The sequence below is a fragment of the Phacochoerus africanus genome, chromosome 9 (genome assembly GCF_016906955.1).
Source record: "Phacochoerus africanus isolate WHEZ1 chromosome 9, ROS_Pafr_v1, whole genome shotgun sequence".
Taxonomy (NCBI): domain Eukaryota; kingdom Metazoa; phylum Chordata; class Mammalia; order Artiodactyla; family Suidae; genus Phacochoerus; species Phacochoerus africanus.
In genome coordinates this window covers 47,069,666-47,093,727 of record NC_062552.1, presented here as the reverse complement: position 1 = coordinate 47,093,727, position 24,062 = coordinate 47,069,666, and the positions used below count along the sequence as shown (strand labels likewise).

Genomic DNA, 24,062 nt, shown 5'->3' with positions numbered 1-24,062 from the left:
GTATTACAAGCTACTGAATGTAGTACCATGTGCTATACAGTAGGACCTTGTTGTTTTATCTATTTTGATATGGTAGTGTGCCTCTTTTAATCCCTTTCTCTCAGTTTATCCCTCTCCAGGAATATGGTACTTTAAAGAGGACACACTGGTAATATGAAATCTCACACAGACACACTCCTGTTTCCTGCCAAGTTAAAGTCTGCCGTGAGAGGGAGAAAAGAGCAAGTGGCCTCTCTCAATATCATTTGGGGCCATTTCATGACTGTCACTTTACTCCCTTCATAAAGAACTGCAGAACTGTTGTTCAGAAGGCAAGTGGGATGGTTTGGCAGGAAGATCTTTGTTAATTTATAATTATCCACATATACTGATAATTATTAACATGCTAAATGTAAAATGGCTAATGTCTGACATTGGCCAGAGGGGTGACCTAATTAATACCTTGTGGAGTATGAGTAATTTGAAGGAAGAGACGAGGAACAGGATCCTAGAATGGGTCATAACTCTGATTGGCAATCTCTCTTTATTTCTAATGATGAGAATAAGATTTAGTATAGATTGAGTTCCTGCCATGTGCCAGGCCCTGTCCTGGCTGTGTAGGTGAATGATCTTAGTTAAGCCTCTAGGTGACCCTACACTGTGGCTACACCTTTCCTGAGACAAGACGTCGTGACTTCCTAGGGAGTTGCACCAGTGCAGAGAGATGGGCTGAGTAGGGAGCCAGGCAAGCACTGCAGGGGTAGATGCATCCAAAGGCCTCTGACCAATCACATAGCACAGAGTTAGCCCCTCCCCCTCATTACCATAAAGACAAACAATGCCCCAGGGCACCATGTGCTGGGTCAGTGATTCCAGGCTTGATTGCCCTTGCTTCTTTCTCTGTGTTCCTCTGCTTTTCAGGGCACGGCTCAGTGGGTTCTTTGTGGCCCCAGAGACAAATAATTACACTTTCTGGATCCAGGCTGACAACCAGGCGTCCTTGTATTTCAGTCGGTCAGAGGATCCAAAGACCAAGGTATTCACCATCCTCTCCTCCTTCTTCTTGTCCCCAGCCCTTCACTCCTGAAAAAAACCCCAAAAGACAAAATGAATACTCTCCTGTGTACTGAGAGTTGTAACATGCCATTAAGCAACCAGGGATTTTAGTTTATTTTTCATTAAATTAAAAAAATTATATGTATAAATTCCTATTGTGGCTCAGAGGGTTAAGAACGCAACATAGTGTCAGTGAGAATGTGGGTTTGATCCCTGGCCTCTCTCAGTGGGTTAAGGATGAGATGTTGTGTGGCTGTGGCTGTGGCCAGAAGCTGCAACTCCGATTCGACCCCTAGCTCAGGAACTTCCACATGCGTCAAGCGTGGCCCTAAGAAAAAAAAAAAAAAGATATGATTTACATGGTTTTAATTGTTGGAAAAGAGCTTGGCTGAATGTGTTGGCCTGTTTATTGAGCATTTACTGTAAGCTGAGCATTATGCTACAACTGTTTTATCTCTCATCTTCATAGCATTGTGTGAGCTATGTCTATTTATTTAAGTTTTCCAGATAAGGAAATTGAGGCTTAGACAGATTGTATGGCTGATCCAGGGCCCCTGGGAAAACGAGGCATATCTAGAACTCAGATTTGTCTGACTCCCAAGCTTGTGCCTTTCCCATTGATTTTGGGTAGCAATGTAGCCTGTTTTATGCAGGAGTTTTCTTTTTTCCTTTTTTTAGGTCCGCACCCATGGCATATGGAGGTTCTCAGGCTAGGGGTTGAAAAGGAGCTACAGCTGCTGGCCTATGCCACAGCCATAGCAACGTATGATCCAAGCCTCGTCTGCAACCTACACCACAGCTCATGAGCAAGGCCAGGGATTAAACCTTAACCCACTGAGCAAGGCCAGGAATTAAACCTGCAACCTCATGGTTCCCAGTCGGATTCGTTTCCACTGAGCCACAACGGGAACTCGTATGCAGGAATTTTCTGATCCACTTTGAAGGATAAGAAAATGTGTTTTAGCAAACAGCCAAGGTGAACTAGCACCGCTGACAAAGAACTACAGCATTTTTTCCCAAATGATGAATATGCTTCTATGAAATTGCTTTCCTACTTGGCTAGAGACATATCACAGATTTTGAAGTGGCCAAGTCACTCTAAGTCTCTCAAAGGGCTTCATATGACTTTATCCACAGCATCATGTAGAGTTAGGGTTTCAGGTTGGCTGTTCTAGCTCTGAACATGACCCAACCAGCCTCATCTTAATACTTTTTAACTTAGAAAGAGAGAGAAGAACAGCTGGAGAAGCAGAGGGCCTAGTGTAATGGGGCCAATTTGATGGAAAAGGCAGACCAACTCCCAAATCCCTCATTAGTAGCTGTCTGGACACTTGCTGTTTGAGAAAGAGAAGCCCAGAAGCTTCACAGTGCTGGTCTTGATGTGTTGATTGGGGCGCAGGTAAAAGTGGCCTCCATCAGGGTGGGCACTGCCAGCTGGTTTGACTCCTGGGAGCAGAATGGGGGTGAAGAGATCTGGGCACAGAAGACCCCCCAGCTGGAGCTGCTTGGGGGAGCCAGATACTACCTGGAGGCAGAGCATCAAGGGAGAGCCCCCAGCAGTGGGGTGAGGATTGGTGTCCAGATCCACAACACCTGGCTGAATCCTGAAGTGGTCAACACATACCTCCGGGAGAAGCATCAGATCCGAGCCCATGCACAGAGACTTCCAGAAATCCAGGTCTGCGTGTTCTTGCCTGTTTCATGGGGCTGGGTTCAGGGGTTGAACTCTGCAAGGAATACAGACCCACCTAGTGGAAGGATGGTTGGCTGGGAGCCACGAGACTTGAGCTGTGATGATGACTCTGCTGCCAAAGAGACAGGATATCCATCCAATAGGATTGTGAGGACTTTAAAAAAAATTACCAAGGTTTATTAATACGATGACCTTTACTCATGTACTTAGTCTTAGGAATTTAAGTTCCTTGCAAATCCTCCTTTGGAAACATATTCCCCGGTATGGCTATAAGGTCCTCCTAACACCCACAGACATGTTTGCATGTGTGTTAAATGTACACATATGAGATTGCATAGCTTTTCAACAGATTCAGGTTCTATTTCCCCATATGCTGTGTTTTCTAAGTCTGCTTTGTAACGGTCAAGGGCTTTGGGGTTCTCGATGTGCCCCAGATTTTGGTTGAGTAAGTTTGGTGTACTTTTTAAAAATTGAGGTACAGTTGCTTTGCAATGTTGTGTTTGGAGTACTTTTTGTTAAGCAAGAATGACTCACTATGGATTGTGCCTCTTAAAGCTTACAGTCTAATCATAAAACAGGCACACATGGAGTTCTTGTGGCTCAGGGTAAATGAACCTGACTAGTATCCATGAGGGTGTGGGTTTGATCCCTGGCCCAGCTCAGGTTAAGGATCTGGCATTTCCTCAAGCTGCAGTGTAGGTTGCAGATGTGGTTTGGATCTGGCGTTGCTGTGGCTGGGGTGCAGGCCAGCAGCTGCAGCTCTGATTTGACCCCTAGCCTGGAAACTTCAATATGCCATGGGCAAGGCCCTAAAAGTAAATAAATAAATAAATAAATAAACAAATAAACAAACATGCACACAAAGAACCACAGGACAAAGTAGAAAACAGCAAGTGATATAAGATGATAGATCTTATTTTTAGTGCAGAATTGTGATGTGCCCAGCAAGGGAATGTAGCAGAAGCAAAGTAGAGACTGAATGGGCCTCTGAGAGAGTGTGACCTGCCTGGAGCTGCTTCTGCCTCCCAAGCTACCCCTGAGAGAGAACTGGCTGAGAAGGGCTGAAGGTGGGCCCTTCAAGGGCCACAGTTAAGTTGTCACGCTCTAAAGAGAAGGAGGGCGTCATGAATCAATGGGGAGATAGACGTGTATATTCTTTTCTTTTTCTTTTTCTGATTTTTTAGGGCCACACCAGCGGCATATGGAAGTTCCCAGGCTAGGGGTCCAATCGGAGCTACAGCTGCTGGCCTATACCACAGCAACGCAGGATCCAAGCCATGTCTGCAACCTACACCACAGCTCATGGCAATTCCAGATCCCTGGCCCACTGAGCGAGGGCAGGGATTGAATCCACGTCCTCATATGGATACTAGTCAGATTCGTTGGGCCGCAACGGGAACTCAAGACATGTATATTCTTCCAAGAAAAGTTTTCTTTAGCTGATGACACCTGTTTTCCAGATAGTTCTGGATGATAGTGAATTAAAAAAAAATGGAAATTGCAATAGCAAGCCACAGAGGTATATCCTAGCTTGTCTTTCTGGTTCAATCTCACATGTTATTTAATTCCGTCACTCTTGACCTTGTAGATGCTGACTGTGTCCGGCACAGGGAACTTCTTCCTTACCTGGGACAATGTCTCAAGCCAGCCGATCCCTGCAAATGCCACGGCCTATCAGGTGGGAACTTTCTTTGCAAAAAGAGAGGTGAGGGAACTAGAGGTGGTCTTTAAACCCGTGGGATGAACTCCTGGTCGATTTTTTAAAAAACAGATTCAAACAGCCATTGAGGAGTTACTTGCAGTCAAATGCAAACTGAAACCCCTTTCAGCAAACATCCTGCTCCAGCTGGGATTTGAACAAGGTACCACTCCTGGTTTGACAGATCCTGACCCTCTTCTTCATCTGTGTCCTCTCTCTTTCTCTCTCTCTCTTTTTTTTTTTTTCCCTGTAAAATGGAAACAAGCTTCGCTTCCTCTCTGAGGGTACTCTGACAAATGAAGACATGGAGGCTAGATTCTGACACTGAGTGTCCAAGAAAGCAGCTGTGTGCTGGGGAGGGACTGCTTGTGAGGGAATCAGAGAAAGAAAAGGCGTCCCTTCTGAGCTGTCAGGTGGAGCAGAGTCAGAAACCAAGGATGCTGGGGGGGTTGAGTAAGGAACTGTGTCTCACACCAGAAAGTGGGGGAAAGGCAACAGTAAAACATTGCAAATCTCCTTTAAGTCACATTGCATCTCAAATAAAGGAGTTATTACATAAGACAGCAGTCTAACAAATTTTAAACACGTGAGGGTATGTTTTAAAAATACTAAGGTGGATGAGGGTGCAGGTTCGATCCCTGGCCTCTCTCAGTGGGTTTAGGATCTGGCATTGCCATGAGCCGTTGTGTAGGTCACAGACGTGGCTCAGATTCTGCATTGCTGTGGCTGTGGTGTAGGCTGGCAGCTGTAGCTCTGATTCAACTCCTAGCCTGGAAACCTCCATATGTTGTGGGTGTGGCTCTCAACAAACAAACAAACAAACAAACAAATAAACAACTAAGATGGGAGTTCCTCTAGTGGCTCAGCAGCTTAAGGATACAGTATAATCTCTGTGAGGATGTGGGTTCCATCCCTGGCCTTGCTTAGTGGGTTAAGGATCTGGCATTGCCGTAAGCTGTGGTGTAGGTTACAGACATGGCTCAGATCTGATGTTGTGGTGGCTGTGGCACAGGCCTCAGCTGCAGCTCCAATTGGACCCCTAGCCTGGGAACTTTGTATGCTGTGGGTGTGGCCCTGAAAAATAAAATAAAACTACTAAGGTGAACTAAGTTACAGTCAGTATGCCTTATCTTTTTTGTGTAACCTGATGCTCACAGAAAATGGTAATAGATTTTTGATGGCATAGGGGTAGGGTTTCTAATGGCTGGAACCTTCACACTGGGGGCGGGGGGGGGTGAGGGGTGGAGTGTGCACAGAGTGCCTACTCCCTTAAACCCTATCCAGCTCTCCCGAAGGCAGAGGGGCCAATGTTATGGCAAACCAATAACCTATCTCCTGCAGACTTGCTGGGAAGCTCCATTTAACCTTTACACCTGTCTTCTTTTTATAATGATTTTTATTTTTTTTCCATTATAGCTGGTTTACAGTATTCTGTTAATGTTCTACTGTATAGCAAGGTGACCCAGTCACATATACACATATACGTTCCTTTTTCTCACATGATCCTCCATCATGCTCCATCATAGTGACTAGACATAGTTCCCAGTGCTATACAGCAGGATCTCATTGCTTATCCATTCCAAAGGCAATAGTTTGCATCTATTAACCCCAAATTCCCAGTCCATCCCACTCCCTCCCCCTTCCCCTTTGCAACCACAAGTCTGTTCTCCAAGTCCATGCTTTTCTTTTCTGTGGTAAGGTTCATTTGTGCCGTATATTAGATTCCAGATATAAGTGATATCGTATGGTGTCTGTCTTTCTCTTTCTGACTTACTTCACTCAGTATGAGAGTTTCTGGTTCCATCCATGTTGCTGCAAATGGCATTATTTTGTTCTTTTTTATGGCTGAGTAGTATTCCATTGGGTATATATACCACAGCTTCTTAATCTATTCATCTGTCAATGGACATTTGGGTTGTTTCCATGTCTTGGCTATCATGAATAGCGCTGCAATGAACATTCAGGTGCATGTATCTTTTTCAAGGAAAGTTTTGTCTGGATATGTGCCCAACAGTGGGATTCCTGGGTCATATGGTAGTTCTATGTATAGTTTTCTAAGGTACCTCCATGCTGTTCTCCATAGTGGTTATACCAATTTACGTTCCCATCAACAGTGCAGGAAGGTTCCCTTTTCTCTACATCCTCTCCAGCATTTGTTATTTGTGGACTTATTAATGATGGCCATTCTGATTGGTGTGAGGTGGTACCTCATAGTATTTTTGATTTGCATTTCTCCAATAATCAGTGATGTTGAGCATTTTTTCATGTGCTTGTTGGCCGTCTGTATATCTTCTTTGGAGAAATGTCTATTAAGGTCTTTTGCTCATTTTTCCACAGGCTTTTTTTTTGCTGTTGAATTGTATAAGTTTGTATATTTTAGAGATTAAGCTCTTGTCAGTTGCATTGTTTGAAACTATTTTCTCCCATTCTGTAAGTTGTCTTTTTTTTTTTTTTAAGGTTTCCTTTGCTGTGCAAAAGCTTGTCTGTTTGATTAGGTCCCATTGGTTTATGTTTGCTTTTATTTCTATCGCTTTGGGAGAGTGACCTGAGAAAACATTTGTAAGGTTGATGTTAGAGAATGTTTTGCCTGTGTTCTCTTCTAGGAGTTTAATGGTGTTTTATCTTATCTTTTAAGTCTTTTTTTTTTTTAGGGCTGCACCAATGGCATATGGAGGTTCCCAGGCTAGGGGTTGAGTTGGAGCTACAGCTGCTGGCCACAGCCACAGCCACAGCAATACAGGATCCAAGCCGTTTCTGTGACCTACACCATAGCTTATGGCTGGATCCTTAACCCACTGAGCCAGGCCAGGGATCAAACCCGCAACCTCATGGTTCCTATTCAGATTTGTTAAGCACTGCACCACGATGGGAACTCCTTATCTTTAAGTCTTTCAGCCATTTTATTGACCTACAGTTTATTTTTGTGCATGGTGTGAGGGCATGTTCCAGTTTCATTGACTTACATTCGGCCGTCTAGTTTTCACAGCACCATTTGCTGAAAAGAGTGTCTTTTCCCCATTTTATCTTCTTGCCTCCTTTGTTGAAGATTAATTGACCGTAGGTGTCTGGGTTTATTTCTGGGTTCTCTATTCTGTTCCATTGGTCTGTCTGTTTTGGTACCAGTACCACACTGTCTTGATGACTGACACCTGTCTTCTTTTACCCCAACTGCATTCAGGGCCGGAAGGTTCCAGTTCCGATGGGAACATCACCAGTGGGACGGAGCCCTTCTGTGGGAGGTTCAGTCTCCATCAGCCTCATCACCTTGTCCTGACACCGCCTGCTGCCCAGAGGGGCTACCGGCTAGATCAGTACACACACGTAAGCAACAGCTCTCGGGTGGGAGGGTGGGGATTGGAATTCTTCTCTGGGGTTGAGACTGAAGAAGCAGAAGCACAAAGGAATGACTGTGGTGACTCCCCAGGGCGTTTCGGGCCAAGGTGCCAGGTGTCAGCTGTGAATACACACCTCTGGTCCTCCCTTAGCTCATTGTTCCATGGACATGCCTTTGAATGAGCTGAGACCTGAGGGAGTTTTGATCTGCGCTAGTATTTTCTTGGCTCTTTAGATACTGAGCAGAGTCTAGACTCTGGTTTTGAATTGACTCGATACCCTGCACGTTCTCCGTGTCTTACTTTATTCATGGGTATTCATGGGTGAAGTGGGTAATAGTACGGTCTGCCTCTCAGGTTTTTGGTGAAGGCTATATGAGATAAGCTAGTAAAGTGCTCGGGCAGTGGTTAAGACTGCTTTCAGGTAGGTCATTATTATTTATTATAGTTATTATTATTATTGATGGATGGACAAACACGTCCCTTCAATATCTCTTTTATCCTCTGCATCAGTAGCTCTGCCCTTGGGAACCGGAGTGAGCCTTCCTGAGGTGGCTGACTCATGGTGTTGCTTTCAAGTCTTTTCCTAGTTGAAGGGCAGGGGGAGCTGGGACTAAGTGGTTCGGGATGGGTCACCACCTGTCTCAGCCTTTCCTCTACAGCAGGGGCTCCCAGTGGGGGTGAGAATTTGCCCCCCTAGGGGAGAGTTGGCATTTTGGGTCTTCACAACTGGGGAAGTATTACTGGCATCCAGTGGGTAGGTTCTAGGAATATTGTAAACATCCTAGAAGACACAGGGTGGCGCCGCTCCCACCCCGAAAATCATTAGCCAAATGTCAACAGTGTCATAGTTGAAAAATCCTGCTCCAAAGCCTTCTCATGCCAAACAGTTTTACTAAACTCAGAATTAGAAGCCAAGGATGCTGGGGAGTTAGGGTAAAGGAAGGAGGCTCAGAGAGGTTCAGTGACTTCCTCAAGGTTGCACAGGTATCTGGGGATAATGGAGATGCTGTAAATTGAGATGGCATAGTGCTTGGCATTGAATAACTCTCTGTTGGTTACATAACAATTTACTCTAAACTCGTTGTCTCTCCAGCTAGACTAGTAAGCTCCGGCAGGGAAGGGCCGGGCTGACCATCTCTCAGAGTTCGAGGCAGGTTCTCGGGGGCAGACCGTCCTAGACACATGTTGCGGGAATGGCTGCCTCTTAGTGACAGATTTGAAGGACTTGTTTGGTGTCTCTAGTTGTGCATTGCATACAAGGCCCATGTGAACACGATCCTGAGGGTGACCCTGTCCTTCACGATCGGCTTTCAAAACACCGTGAAGAAGAACGTCACCTGTGACTGGAGCCTCGCGGGAACCAGTCCCAGCAGGTAGTCACTAATCCTCTTGAGGTGTGGTGGGATATTCTACTGGCTGGGATGATTAGCACTCCTGGGGACAGTGGCCTATGGGAGGTCCTAACGTTCACTGATATTGGGGTCTTGGATGCTCACTTCAGCTCTGAATGCATTTGACTTGGCAAAGAAATTTGATAGAATAGTTAGTGGAGTCTCCTTTGTGGCTCAGCAGATTAAGAGCCTACCATAGTGTCCGCGAAGACTCAGGTTCAATTTCTAGCCTTGCTCAGTGTGTTGAGGATCCAGCATTGCTGGGGCTGTGGTGTAGGCTGGCAGCTGCAGCTCTGATACGACCCCTGGTTGGGAACTTCCATATGCCACAGGTGCAGCTCTAAGAAGAAAAAAAAAAAAAAAGAGCACTCAGCTGTTAACATATCAAATACTCCCTAGGAAGAGTCTGACATTTCTCATAGGGATAGAATCACAGACCATCATCTTTGTAAGAGATTTTAGGGACCATTCCTTGACATTACAGATGAGAAAAATGGGGGCCCAGAGAATTGGTGATTCACCAAAATTCATTCTGTGAGTGAACAAAGATGCCGGAATAAAATTCAGGCATCTTGACCCCCTGATTTAGTGCTCTTTCCATATCTCTGTGGGTTTTGTAATTGGTTTTAGACCTAAACGAGTCTGGTTCTGTTGAAGAGCATGCATCTTCTCAGTGGTTAGAGCCTAACATGTGAGCTGCTGAGGACACACAGTTATACTGTCATTTGAATGCACCACTGATATTGGGTGGCATGATGGATGGCGGACTAAAGCATGACTCATGGGTGTTGCATCCACAGCTTACTGGGCCCATCGTGGCCGGGTGCTTGTACCATGGCTCACAGGGCTGATGGGGTCTCCTGGCTGCATGGGCCTCAGCCCCAGGTTGGAGAACTGCAGCTCTCGGGAGAGGACTGATGTGCTCACAGGAGGCCCCTTTCTGCTCTGTGCTTGTTTTCAGCTGGCAGTTCACCTGCACTGACCTCTGGAAGGTGTGTGTGCAGCATTCCTTGCCCCTCCAGCCACCTCCTGTGAACTCCTCAGTGCTGGTTCATCAGATTGACCTCCTGCCTTTGTCTCCGGAGATGGGCGTGTTCTCTGTGGATGAGATTTTTATTGCAGACACTAACCTAACAGGTGATTATCGAATCTGCTCTCCTCCAAGGACCTGGCCATCAAATGTGATCCTTAGACTTTTCTAGAGAGGCTGCTTTTCTTTCTTTCCCTCTCTTTCTTTTCTCCCTCTTTCCCTTCCTCCCTTCCTTCCTTCCTTCTTCCTTCATAATCTCTACACAGTTGGTCTCAATAGTCCTAGTTAATTGCCTGATGTTCATCTGAACAACTTAACATTATATTCTAATATCCTCTGTGAATGTTCTTTTTATCTAGTGGTAACTACGCTGTATTTCTCATTTAGTTCTCAGAACCCTATGAGATGGTCCTACCATCCCCACTCTCTAGATGAGGAAACTAAATCTAAGAAGGGTGGCTGAGTGTCTTGCCCCAGATCAGCTGGGATGTGGGGGAGACTGGAACCCCGAGATCCTTGACGCCAGAACCAAACCTTCAATGACTCCATACTCAGCAAATCAACTTTTATTGAGCACTTACTCTGTATCTGTGTCGTGCTCAGCACCGAGCCTGCAAAGATGCTGTCTTTAAACTGTTTGCTGTCTAGATTGCACAGACTTGGAAGAGAAGCTGCCCCTTACATAGTGCCTCATCGAAGAGAAAGACTTAAACTCTGTGGTGCTGGTCATTTAAAGCTGGCATCTCACCAAATTCTGCCTGCTAGGCAGACTGATATCTGTCTTGAGTTCCACTTTAGAAGTGAGAAAATGGAGTCTTAGAGAGGTTATGTAGATGAGCCAAGTGGTAGCCTGATAGAAGTGGAAAACCAGGATCTGAACAATGGTCTGTCTTAGAGCTTGCACTCTCTCTACACACGTGTTGACTCCAAGCCGTGGATAAAACTTTGGTTTGTGCCCTATGTGTTCAGGGCTCCTGAGAGGGATCAACTTGTGTCCCTGGAGCTGCTTTGGGAAGGAAAGGAGGAAAGGGGGCCATCTAGATGAACTATATGTGCTGGGGGGGGAGAGGTGATCTCCAGTGGCACAGGCAGTGACTCTTGGCTGGCTTGGGGCTTATTGAACTTTACTGTGAATTAGTCATTGTTTCCTTATACCATTTTCCTTTGGGAACTAAACTCTTCCTCTTCCTTTTCTCTTCATGACAGCAGATAGGTAGGAATCTCTGCTTTAAGTGTGTGCTTAGGCATGAGTAACTCAGCATCTCCAGCTGGTGCCTTCTGCACAGCAGAGCTGCTGTCTTGATGTACTTGGCAATGACTGGATTATTGGTCTCTAGTGTCTCAGGCTGACTCTGGAACTGCTCGCCCTGGTGGGAACCTGGTGGAGTTACTCTCAGTGGTGGGATCCCCTCCCATCTACAATGTGACCTCCTGGTTGGTGGGGTGTGGCCTGGAGCTCCCGCTCATCAGGGCAAGGTAGGGCATCATCTTTGCTTACTCTCCTTAAAATTGCTAACTGGCCTTAGAAGACACAGAGTGGGACTTTTTTTTTTTTAAATAGGAAAAAGCTAACTGCCTTGTTGCTTAAAGCAATAATTCTCAATCTTAAGCATGCTGCCGAATCATACTTACCTGGAGGTTAAAACACAAATTTCTGGGCTCTAACCACACCATCTCTAATTCAGTAGGTTTGGGGCCGGGCCTGGTCATTTGCGTTTCTAATAAGTTCCCACTTTAAGTACTAATTTTCTAGTTAATATGTTTATAAGCTGTTGTATTTTGATTCTTTTCAGAGGTTCACATTATCACTGTTTTCATTTTGCTCCTCTCCTTCCATCCCTGCTATCTTACTGGTATCTTTTGAGGCAAAATGAAATAGTCCAAGTAAGAAAGCCGGCTAGTTCTCAGAGTTCACCACCAGATGGCACTAGAGCCCCATATGCTTTGCTTCTTCACTCAACCCTAACCACAGTTTACAAAGCAGTAACTAAGACTCAGGCTCCCCCAAGCTCCTGGAACACATGTGCCCTAATTTGTTCTTTTAATTTTGCACTAAAATCCTAGAAGAATGGGAAGAATTGAGGTACCCTGTCTTTTTTTAAAAAAATTATTAGAATATAGTTGACTTACAAAGTTGTGTTAATTTCAGGCATTCAGCAAAATAAATCAGTTATACATATACATATATCCATTCCTTTTCAGATTCAGGTTATTACACAGTATTGAGGAGAGATCCCTGTGCTGTACAGTGGGTCCTTGTTACCCATCTATTTTATATACAGTAGTGTGTATGTATCAATCCCAACCCTCTAGTCACTCCCTCCACCCCGTGTTTGGCAAACATATATTTGGTTTTGAAATCTTTGAGTCTATTTCTGTTCTGTAAGTTCTATTGTGTCATTTTTATTAGATTCCACATGTTAGTGATCTCATATGATATTGGTCTTTCTCTGGATCATTTCTAGGTCCATCCATGTTGCCGCAAATGGCAATATTTTGTCCTTTTTATGGCTGAGTAGTATTCCATTGTGTATATGTACCACATCTCCTTTATCCAGTCTTCTGTTGATGGACGTTTAGGTTGCTTCATGCCATGGCTATTGTAAATAGTGATGCAGTGAACACTGAGGTGCATGTGAATGCTCTGTCTTAAACATTTCTTTTTTTTCCCCATCTCTTTCTATCATGTTCCAGGATGAGATCTCATATCATGCTTGGGATGGTATATAAAAAATAGGCACAAAAAGCTTGAATCTGTGCTCCATTTTCCTTAACTTAGTGTTTCATGTTCCTCTGGACGGAAAGATGCAAACATCAATAGAATGAAGGAGCGAAAGAGCTTCTGTGGTGGAGAGGGAGCCATTATATCAGCCTGTGGTCCAAAGTTATTAACTCTGACATTAGGGAGTATCATTTAGGTTACTCAGAACAGGTCCATATGGAGAGTGGTCCTCACAACCTCCCTTTATGAGTTTTCCTCAAGTCCCTTAGCTCCTTGGGGAAGCCTCCAGCTTAAGCAGGACAACCATCCAAGCGGTCTCTCCTAGATTCAGTCCCCCAACACAGATAGTATCACGTTGCTGGTTTCTGTATGGTGTTCACATGCACCTCAATAGGCAGTACTTAATATTATTGATAGAAATCATACCTAGTGTTGAAAATTTAGAAAATACAGAAACTCACCTAGAAAAAGATACAAAGCACTCATACTCTTTCTGCTCAGAGATAATTTATATTAACACACTGGATCCATGTTCTAACAAACTTTTCCCCAAGCAGTTTTTGTATACATATATATATGTATTTTGCATACATATATATACAAATATATATACGTTGTACTACATATACAATATATATACACAAATATGTATATCGTATAATATATATTATATGATATACATATTTGTATGCATGTATGTATTTTGTATATCTCATATATACATCATGTATTTTTATATTTACTTTTTTTTGCCTACCTCTGTGGCATGTGGAAATTCCTGGGCCAGGGATCAAACCCCCCACCACAGCAGTGACAATGCCAGAGCATTTACCTGCTATGTCACCAGGGAACTCCAGTATATATGTTCTTTTTAAACCTCAAATTGGGACCACACATAACACATTATATTTGCAACATGCCCTTTTCACCTAATGGAATAAATGGAATATTTCCCCATTTCATTAGGCATGCTTCTAAAATATGGTTTTTAAAAGCTGAACAGTATTCCATCTCGTGGTGTATCCTGATTTATCTGACCCATTTATTGCATTAAAAACAGGTTTAGGCAGGCAGTGTGTTTACACATAGGCACTGGATAGGGAGTTGGCTAGATGGAGTGGCCTGTTTCTGCTGGGGATGCTGAGTGGGGAGGTGTCTGTGGACCAGGACCCTGCTTTGCTTCTGTGCAAATGCGGTTAGAGAACATCGGGGTCTCCATCCTCTCTGCATCAGGACCAGAGCAGCAGCCGCCAGTCATCACTCTTCCCTCTGGGTCTCTGTGCTCTCAGAGTCAGTGGAGGAGGAGGAGCACTCCTAAGGAGCCCTAGTATTCACCCTACCTCTTCTCTGCTGTGATGGGAGAGGAGCACCCAGTATTTGGTAGCTCGGGGCTCACAATCTGGAAAGGTCAGAGACTCCCTAGTCTTTGAGATGGAGTTGTGTTTTGTCTGGAGCAGCGCTGGAGGGCCACTGTGGTTAATGTTTTGTTTCTGACATGTCACAGCTCTGTGCCCCCCGAAGGGGCAGAAGAAGGATCCGGGTTGGTTCAGGTGACAACACAGAGACTGCAGAGGACAAGTCTGCCTTTAGGAGGACATTTCCGCATCCACCTTTCTAACACAGAGATTCCTGGTAAAGGGGCCACTTGGGGGTGTGAGGCATGTCTCATTGATGCTTTTAGCAGATCCGCAGGGAAATAGCATCCTGTAGGACCACCAGAAGGGTGGCGGTCTTAAAGTTACTCTACTTTTTTTTAATCTTCTAGTGTCTGAGAATGACCTTCTTAAACTTAAAGATCTGGATGCTAACAACAGCATATCATTGTTAATAAGATCCCAAACTTTTAGTTTTATAGATGTGGAAACTGAGTGGATTTGCTTTCTGGGGCTGTCATCACAAATTGCTCCAACCTTGGTGGCTTAAAACCACAGAAATTTATTCTCTTACTGTTTTGGAGGCCAGAGTCCAAAATAAAATTGTTGGCAGGACCACACTCCCTCTGAAGTCTCTAAGGGTGGATCCATTTCTTGCCTCTTCCAGCTTCTGGTGGCTTCCACCATCCCTTGGCTGCAGGTGCATTACTCCAACCCATGCCTCCATCATCTCTTTGTCTCTTCCTCTTCTGTCTCCAAACTCCCTCTCTTCTCTCTTATAAGGACATGATTGCATTGAGGGACCACCTGGGTAATCCAGGATGAACCCATCTTCTCAAGACCCTTAACCACATCTTTTACTATATCAGGTAATAGTCATAGTTTCCAGGAATTAGAACATGGATCTTTTTGAAGATCATTGTTCAGCCCACTGTACTCAGCCTTGCCTAAAGCTCATACCAGTAGTTGATGGTGTGGTCTAGATATGAACTTGAATCTTTGATTTTCAGGTCTTTTTTTTTTCTTTCTCCATTTTCTTCCTTCCTTCCTTCCTTCCTTCCTTCCTTCCCTCCCTCCCTCCCTCCCTCCCTCCGTTCTTTCTTTCTTTCTTTCTTTCTTTCTTTCTTTCTTTCTTTCTTTCTTTCTTTCTTTCTTTCTTTCTTTCTTTCCTTCCTTCCTTCCTTCCTTCCTTCCTTCCTTCCTTCCTTCCTTCCTTCCTTCCTTCCTTCCTTCGTCACCCAGTGGCACATGGAGATCCTGGGCTAGCTAGGGATCAGATCTGAGTTGCAGTTATAACCTACACCACAGCAGTGGCAATGCTGGATTCTTTAATCCACTGTGCTGGGGATTGAACCTGGGTCCTGGTGATGTAGAGTTGCCATCAATCCCATTGCACCACAGTGGGATACTCTTGATCAGTCCTCTTTTCTCTAGAGTTTCCTAGGCCAAGATCTTTGGTAGCCACGGACCTTCCAAATTAAACCCCACAGCGAAGCCATACGATATTGAGGATTTTAGGGATCATAACAACTGAAGAAAGAGCTTTCAGCTGCCATGAGGGTAGAACAGTTCCTCAATCCTCATATATGTACATGTCTCACAGGACAGGATGAGAAGGGATTCTAACATGTTATTTGGTAAAAACGTAGGGGAAGTTAGAAAGGAGGCTCAGGAGGCGTTCCCGTCGTGGCTCAGTGGTTAACGAATCCGACTAGGAACTATGAGGTTTCGGGTTCGATTCCTGGCCTCTCTCAGTGGGTTAAAGGTCTGGCATTGCCGTGAGCTCTGATGTGGGTCGCAGACGCAGCTCAGATCCTGCGTTGCTGTGGCTCTGGTGTAGGCCGGCGGCTACAGCTCCTATTAGACCCCTAGCCTGGGAACCTCCATATGCCCCAAGAGTGGCCCTAGAAAAGGCAAAAAGATTTAAAAAAAAAAAAAGAAAGAAAAGAAAAGAAAAAAGAAAGGAGGCTCGGGAGAACTTGAGAGTGGCTGGATAAAAATTGACACATGGTCCAAAAGTCTTCTGTGTTCTCAAGCAGAGAGATGCTGGGCTTGCACAGAATCTTCATGGGTAGAGGTGTGGAGTAGTGTTTTTACTCAAAAAGGGCAGCTTAGGAAAAGCTGATGGCCCCTGGGCTGCTGAAGTCTGATAAATGGGCTCATAAGTACATCAGAGACCTGCCTCTATGAAGTCCATTCCTGTGCTGTTTCTTTTCTCACAAATGAGAATTGCAGCCTGTCTGTAGAGAGACTTTTCCTGCATCATGTTCTATTGCTGATGGTCCCCACATCACTGCCTGCAGAACCACTGGGGGTGGGGTGGGGTCGGGGGAGGGGGAGCCCGTCGTAACCTGTCATGATGGCCCTCATTTTATGTCTTCATGTAGAACAATCTTCTTTAGTTTTTTTTAAAAAAAATTTATTATAGTTGATTTACAATGTTTTGTCAATTTCTTCTGTATAGCAAACTGACCCAGTCATATATATATACACACACACATTCTTTTTCTCATATTATCCTCCATCATGTTCTATCACAAATGATTGGATATAGTTTGCTGTGCTGTACAGTAGGCCCTCATTGCATATCCATTCTAAATGTAATAGTTTGCATCTGTTAACCCCAAACTTCCAGTCCATCCACTCTCTACCTCCCACCCAGCAGAGAACAATCTTTTTTAAAAAGATGAAAATTTTGTTTGTATTTTGGAAATACAGTGGGATTTCATGAACACTCCAGGGCAGTGTGGGATTCAAGAGGAAGGCACTTGAGTAGATAAAAGGCAACCTGAGTTTTAATCTAAACCCTTCTCACTTGGTTAGCAAGCTTCTGAACCCCATTGGGTTTCCTTTTCTTTGTCTCTCACGTTGGCATCAGACTATCCAGAGGACCCCAGCCACGGGGCTGTTGGGAGTAGCTAATGAAATGGAAACTCTTGGTACAGTGTGGAACAGGGTTCAAACACAAGCAAGGCTTAAGCCTAGAGCCTCGCTGTTTTCCTACGGGGGTGTGGGATGGGGAAGCAGCTGGTTGGGCTTAAAGGAAATTCTAATGGTGAAACCGAAGTTCAGTGCCAACATCCCTCAGCTGGATTGGCTAAGTTTTTATGGGTGTCAGCTGCTCTGTGCTCTACCCACTCCCTGTGAAAAGTGGCCAACTTTTCTCTGTTTCCAGGGCCAGCTACATTTTTCTGGGGAAAACCCAATAGTTAATTAGACTTTCAGGCACTACCAGGGTGTCTGGAATTTACATTTGGAGTTGAAATTTGAGATGGTTTTGTCTGATGTGACTGTGTTCTCTGTGGGAGAAATGGGATGATGATTAAACGTGTCATAAAAAGTGAGCATCAACTTATATTTGCCTTAAAAGTGGAATACCTGGGCTAAGGATTCTCATGAAGCTATGTTTTGAACTTGAGGGTCTTCCCCATAGGTCATAGGCATCCTGACATGTATTCTCTTGATGTGAGCCTCTGTGAGGTGGAGTCATTAGTGTTCTGTATTTTCTGTATCAAACCCTTCTCCCAGGGAGTTCCTGTTGTGGCTGAGCAGGTTAAGAACCCAACTAGTATCCATGAGGATGCAGATTCAATCCCTGGCCTCGCTCAGTGGGTTAAGGATTCGGGTGTTGCCTTGAGCTGTGGTGTAGGTCACAGACACAGCTCGGATCTGGTGTTGCTGTGGCTATGACTGTGGCTGGCAGCTGCAACTCCCATTTGACCCCTAGCCTGGGAACTTCCACATGCTGCAGGTGTGGCCCTAAAAAAGAAAAACAAACAAACAAAAAACCCTTCTCCCACAGGTGTCCCTGTGCACATCTCAGCCAGTCACCTCCAAAAGCTCTTGCAGAACAATGCTGATGATTTCACATCCAGGTACCTCAATGTCAGTGACTTCACTGTGACAGAGGCTCTTAAGTCTTGCTACGAACATGTGTGGACCCTCTCCTGGTCCACCCAGGTTGGGGACTTGCCTAACTTCATCAGGGTATGTATGATATCCCTTTGGGTTTTGTGGATTTGGTGCTCTGGAGAAATAAACTATATGAATGAGAACTGTAGTGATTTGTTAACTTTGACTGGATAGTCAAGTAAGGGGGTTCAATGATCTTTCTGAAAGTTTTCAAGGCATAGTTTATATCTCATAGTCCTGGTAAAGCAATTTAAACCCAATAGCTCCTTTCCTAACTCAATGTGGGTAGAGGCATTGTTGGTCAGTGTCCACCAGATAATAATTCTACATCTGTTATCAGATAATTTAAGCAGATGTGATTGACTTAGATTATCGTGGCGGCAGATGGCACAGCAGAAGGAAGTTTAGGAAAGGATTTGCTGTCTTTGGATAATGACAAAACCAGATGCTCTTGCATATTTAGGGTTTTAAAAAATAATCTAATGATCATCTAGCATTTGGGTTTATAGAGTGAAACTGAGATGAAATTTTATTCTTGTGATTTGGTATCATGGGTTATCTGGTTTTCAAGCAAAAACCTTGGGTGGAGAGGGAGGAAGAATGGGAGTCATCGATGGCACTTGTTTCTTTAACTTTTACTGTGATGTTTTGGATTGCCAACTAGTAAACTAGAAAAGCACATGGAAACAAAATATCTCAGGACTTAGAAGATTGGTATGTTGTCTTTCTTGGGCAACACTACTTGCAAATAAATATTCCTCGAGTCTGCTGAGGGTTTCATTAGACATTACTGCGTACCCTTAGGTTTCTAGATTTCAGACCCTTGTCGCTCCATTTTCACTTTTGAGCTTTCTGGTTATCCCAAACAGAATGTTGGAAGCCCCCATTGTCACTTGTTTTAATCAACAGTAGACTTCTGTTCCACGGCAGAATTCACCAGAATTGTAACCCTCTCAGGTCTCCGATGAAAACCTAACGGGCGTGAACCCTGCCGTGACTGCTCGTGTGGTGTACGATGGTGGAGTCTTTCTTGGACCTATATTTGGAGACATGTTGGTCACTCCCAACCAGTACGCCCAGGTGAGAGCAGATGGGCCGATCAGCCCCTCCCAATTTGTAATGTGGACCAATCTCAAGGGTCAGTTTTCTAAGCCATGAGACAGAGACTATTACGGCTGTGCACGTTCTACTTCTGCAAGGTATGGAGAGTACTCTGAAAGTAGAAGTTCTTGGTAAATACAACATCCCTTTATCATAATTATTCATGCTGTTCTGGTACCAAAAATAGAGAACCTCTATAGCTACATATGATTTATACCTCTACACAGGGGCATTGAAAGGCAAATAAGCTAAGTCAACTCCTTTTCTCTTTATTATTTTATTTATTTATTTATTTATTTGTGCCTTTTTTAGGGCCACACCCCATGGCATATGGAGGTTCCCAGGCTAGGGGTCAAATCAGAGCTAGAGCTGCCGGCCTACACTCCAGCTACAGCAAGGCAGGATCTGAGCTGCATCTGACCTACACCACAGCTCATGGCAACGCCAGATCCTTAACCCACTGAGCGAGGCCAGAGATTGAACCTGCAACTTCATGGTTCCTAATCGGATTTATTTCCACTGCTCCATGACAGGAACACCTCCTTTTCTTTTTAAAATGTCCTTTGCTCTTTTTCATTGGCTCATACCTTGTTCTAAGTCATCTGCATTTTTTTTCTTTTTTTTTCTTTTTTTTTTTTTTTTTAGGGCTGCACCTGCAGCATATGGAAATTCCCAGGCTGGGGGTGGAATCGGAGCTACAGCTGCCAGCCTACACCGCAGCTGCCAGCCTACACCACAGCCACAGCAATGCCAGATCCAAGCCGCGTTGCCACCTACACCATAGCTCAATGCAACGCCTGAGGTTTAACTGAGCGAGGCCTGGGGTAGAACTCACATCCTCATGGATACTAGTTGGATTCATTTCTGCTGCACCACAATAGGAACTCCGTAAGGCATTTTCTTTTAATTTGAGACAATTTAAAAATGCCAAACTGTGAAGACTAATAGAACCAACACCTGGGTACCCAAACAAGGATGAACTGTTGCCAACATTTGGTGTATTTATTTTATCTTTTTTTATCTTTATGAATAAAATAAAACATTGCAGATGGAATTGAGGTGTTCGTTATCACCTATGCCTTCATGCTATCCCAATACCCTTTCCTTTCATAAGCAAACACTGTCATAAAAATAGTGTGTGCTTTTAATTCTTATTTTACATGTAGACAATCAGAGTCACATCTTTTTCACCTTTCTCATTTCCAGGTATTATAGTTCTATTAGATTAACCTTAGCTGCAATGAGAGGGAAGGACATATACTTTATTTTGGGGGACTTACCATTCTAGGACAAAAAAGACCCCAGGCCAGCTATCCTGATATACTCTAATCTTCACTTATACATCTGTACAGTGATAGTGAAAGGAAGGTGCCTACTTCACTGGCATTTACCAGCAAAGAAAGTGCTTGTCATAGGAAGTAGATACTCAGTTGAAAATATAGTGATAAAAAGTCCTCGTGCAGTGTGAATCTACTTCTATGTGACAGAGAGGGAATTTGCTCCAGATTGAGCATATTAAATTGCAAAAATATTAAATTTGCACATAATTATAATCATTAAAAAAAAAAGCCTAGGAGTTCCCTTTGTGTCTCAGAGGTTAACAAACCCGACTAGTATCCATGAGGATGTAGGTTCGACCTTTGGTCACGCTCAGTGGGTTAAGGATCCAGCATTGCCATGAGCTGTGTTACAGGTCGCAGATGCGGCTCAGATCCTGCGTTGCTCTGGCTGTGGTATAGGCTGGCAGCTGCAGCTCTGAGTGTGCAGCTCTGAAAAAGCAAAAACAAACAAACAAACAACCCCCCCCCCAAAAAAAAAACAGGAGTTCCCATCGTGACTTAGGGGAAACTAATCTGACCTAGCATCCATGAGGACTCAGGCCTAGCTCAGTGGGTTAAGGATCCAGCATTACCATGAGCTGTGGTATAGGTTGCAGACTCAGCTTGGATCTAGCATTGCTGCGGCTGTGGTGTAGCTCACCACAGTGACTAAAGCTCCGATTGAACCCTTAGCTTGGGAACCTCCATATGCCGCAGGTGAGGCCTTAAAAAACAAACAGACACACCAAAAAACCTAATGTGTTTTGAGTCATGCATGACAATTTAGAGTCTATAACTAGAAAGTAGAAGAAAAAAAAAAGTAAATCATTAACCCATTTTAATCAGGGCAAATTTCCCAAGTAGTTCATGAATACCCTTGAACATACGAAATTCATACATTTGCTTTTAATACGTTTGCCTTTTTCTAGGTGGTTGTGAGAGTGAATGACATACCAGCTCATTGTTCGGGTTCCTGTTCGTTCCAGTACCTCGAAGGGTCTACTCCCCAGGTCCACTCTGTGTGGTATGCCCCCGGTATGATTTGCACTTGGCATTGAGATGGGCATGAACTTTACACTCAGAGTGCTTTGTTAGAGGTCATGTACCTGGTGATGTGTGGGTAGAAGGCTCACCAGTAAACGGGGTGGATGTTGGGTGATACAGCAGAAGGTGCATTTTTCAGCCAATCTGAAGGACATGGTCAGGATTCATAATGATGGATTTTTGATGGCTTAAAATGTTTTATTCTCTTTGTCTCTTGTTTTGAAATGGTCTTTATTTTTTCTCATTTTTCATTGACTGGTGATCTCTCATTACGAGTTTGAGAAAAAAAATTTTTTTTGTTTTCCTTTTGTTTGTTTGTTTGTTTTTCTTTTTTGTCTATCCCCTGGCATATGGAAGTTCCGGCTCCAGGGATGGCATGTGAGCCAGAGTTGTGACCTATGTCACAGCTGCAGCAATGCTGGATCCTTAACCCACTGTGCCAGCCCATGGGTGGAACCAGCGCCTCCACAGAGACACCCCCAGATCATGAACCCACTGCGCCACAGCAGGAACTCTGAAAAAGTTTAAGATGAAGGCTATACTATGCTATAATAATAAAGATTCCAAATATGAGACAGCATTTAACTCCTTGAATTTTGGGAGAGGAGGGAGAGAAAATGAATATTTTATAGAGTTCTCATAAATGGAGTGATATTGCTGAGAGAAGATTTCTTTCTTTTAACTTCTGTCTTCTTTTAAGATGACACTGGTCTACTGGTTCATATTACCGGAATGAGATTCTCTGATGACCTGGAGGCCCTGCAAGTTAGAGTGAACGAAACGAGCTGTAAAGTTATTTTCTCCAACCAAACGAATGTGATGTGTCAGCTGGGCCTGCTGCCTGTTGGAAAGCATCAGCTCACAATGTTGGTGAGACCCTCTGGTCTTGCCATCCATGCCAGAGGAGGAGGCCTCTTCCTAAACGTGGAGCCCAGACTAGATGCCGTGGAACCTTCCAGAGCTGCAGACATTGGTAATCCAGGGGCACCCACTTTGCACCTGACCCTCTGAAGCTGGCATTCTCACTGAAAGGCAGGATTCTAGTCCTGCCATGTGGTATATTCTACATTCACTGTGATTCACAGCTTTTTGGTTTTTGCCCTCAGCCTTTCTTCTCACGACCAATAGACCTTTGGAGCCTTCTTTTCTTTTTTTCTTCATTTTTCGTCTTGGAGGTTCCCAGGCTAGGGGCCGAATCAGATCTATAGCTGTTGGCCTACACCACAGCCACAGCAATGCCAGATCTGAGCTGCATCTGTGACCCACACAACCGCTCATGGCAGCACCGGATCCTGAACCCACTGAGCAAGGCCAGGAATCGAACCGGTGTCCTTATGAATATTAGTCAGATTGGTTTCCGCTGAGCCAAGATGGGAACTCTGACCTTTGGACCTTTAAATTAACTCACTTGCCACATAAAGGATCATAGTCTGGCTGATAGTGTCAGGCATGATTGGGTCAATCAGTGAGTCATTAGGACAATCTGATCAAGTGGAAATACACTAGGTGGGGAGTTAGGACATGTGCTTGGGTTTTTTCTTGCCAGAGTTAGAGGTGTGATCTTGGAAGTTCCAGTTACTTCTATGAGACTTAGTTTCCTAATAATGATGAGGATGGGCACAGTATCATTTACTGAGTACCTCTTCTAGATAGTCACACACCCTATGTGCTTACAGTTGCCTGAAAGATAGAATTATTATCCACAATTGTCAGCTGAGATAATAGTGGTTCGAAGAGAAGGGTGACTTTCCCAGGGCTTCCCAGTGTAAAGGGGTGGAATTAGGATGCAAACCAGGATGGAAGGATACCAAATTTCCTGCCTCTGCTGTCCTGCCATGCTGTCTTGTCCAATCAGTGGGCCCAGCAGTACTTGACTTGTGGGCCTCCTGGACTTGAATGGTATTAAAATGAGCCAAGAGGTAGGAAATCCCCTTGAAAATGAAAAAAAAAATTGCAAATGTAAAGTACAGGCCTGGCCAATTAGGAACTTAGGAGATGTTTCACAGATGTTTGTAAAGTGACGTGCACTTGGACACCTGGCTGGCGGGCAAAGCCAACTATCCTTTGAGTGGTGGGGTATAGAGAGGGCAGCAGGGCTTGCCAGAATCAGCTCTGTGGGTTGGGTCTTATTGCCATGGCAACCAAGGATCTCCCCATGCTTTCTGAGAAACACAGCCAGTTTAAAACAACCCAGCTAGACTTCAAAAAGCTCAGGGACATTCATGCTTTATATGTTAATGTATGATTTTTAGAGCATGAAAGTCCTTTCCTGAAGGCCTTGGATTTTTGTCATTGTTTATTCTGTTGGCCAAAGATCTGTGGTTTAGAATGCATTAAAGTAGCATTTCCTGGCTACAACTTCATTGTTCAAAGGAATAGGTCATTTCTGACTTGACTTGGCCCAAGAG

The 24,062-nt window shown here is 44.3% G+C and overlaps 1 protein-coding gene across 2 annotated transcripts in view; it reads left to right on the top strand.

The window, feature by feature from the left end:
- PKHD1 (PKHD1 ciliary IPT domain containing fibrocystin/polyductin) overlaps window positions 1-24,062 on the top strand; it is a 484,027-nt gene that overhangs the window by 39,480 nt on the left and 420,485 nt on the right. Inside the window, exons 15-27 of one of the 2 annotated variants that reach the window (XM_047795623.1) lie at window positions 901-1,015; window positions 2,435-2,713; window positions 4,317-4,406; window positions 4,500-4,590; window positions 7,606-7,748; window positions 9,005-9,135; window positions 10,115-10,290; window positions 11,521-11,659; window positions 14,410-14,537; window positions 18,081-18,265; window positions 19,148-19,270; window positions 21,540-21,645; window positions 22,355-22,627. In XM_047795623.1, the coding sequence (XP_047651579.1) occupies window positions 901-1,015; window positions 2,435-2,713; window positions 4,317-4,406; window positions 4,500-4,590; window positions 7,606-7,748; window positions 9,005-9,135; window positions 10,115-10,290; window positions 11,521-11,659; window positions 14,410-14,537; window positions 18,081-18,265; window positions 19,148-19,270; window positions 21,540-21,645; window positions 22,355-22,627 (1,979 nt within the window). The remainder of the gene's footprint in view (window positions 1-900; window positions 1,016-2,434; window positions 2,714-4,316; window positions 4,407-4,499; window positions 4,591-7,605; window positions 7,749-9,004; window positions 9,136-10,114; window positions 10,291-11,520; window positions 11,660-14,409; window positions 14,538-18,080; window positions 18,266-19,147; window positions 19,271-21,539; window positions 21,646-22,354; window positions 22,628-24,062) is intronic. The other variant, XM_047795624.1, reaches the window with a different exon arrangement.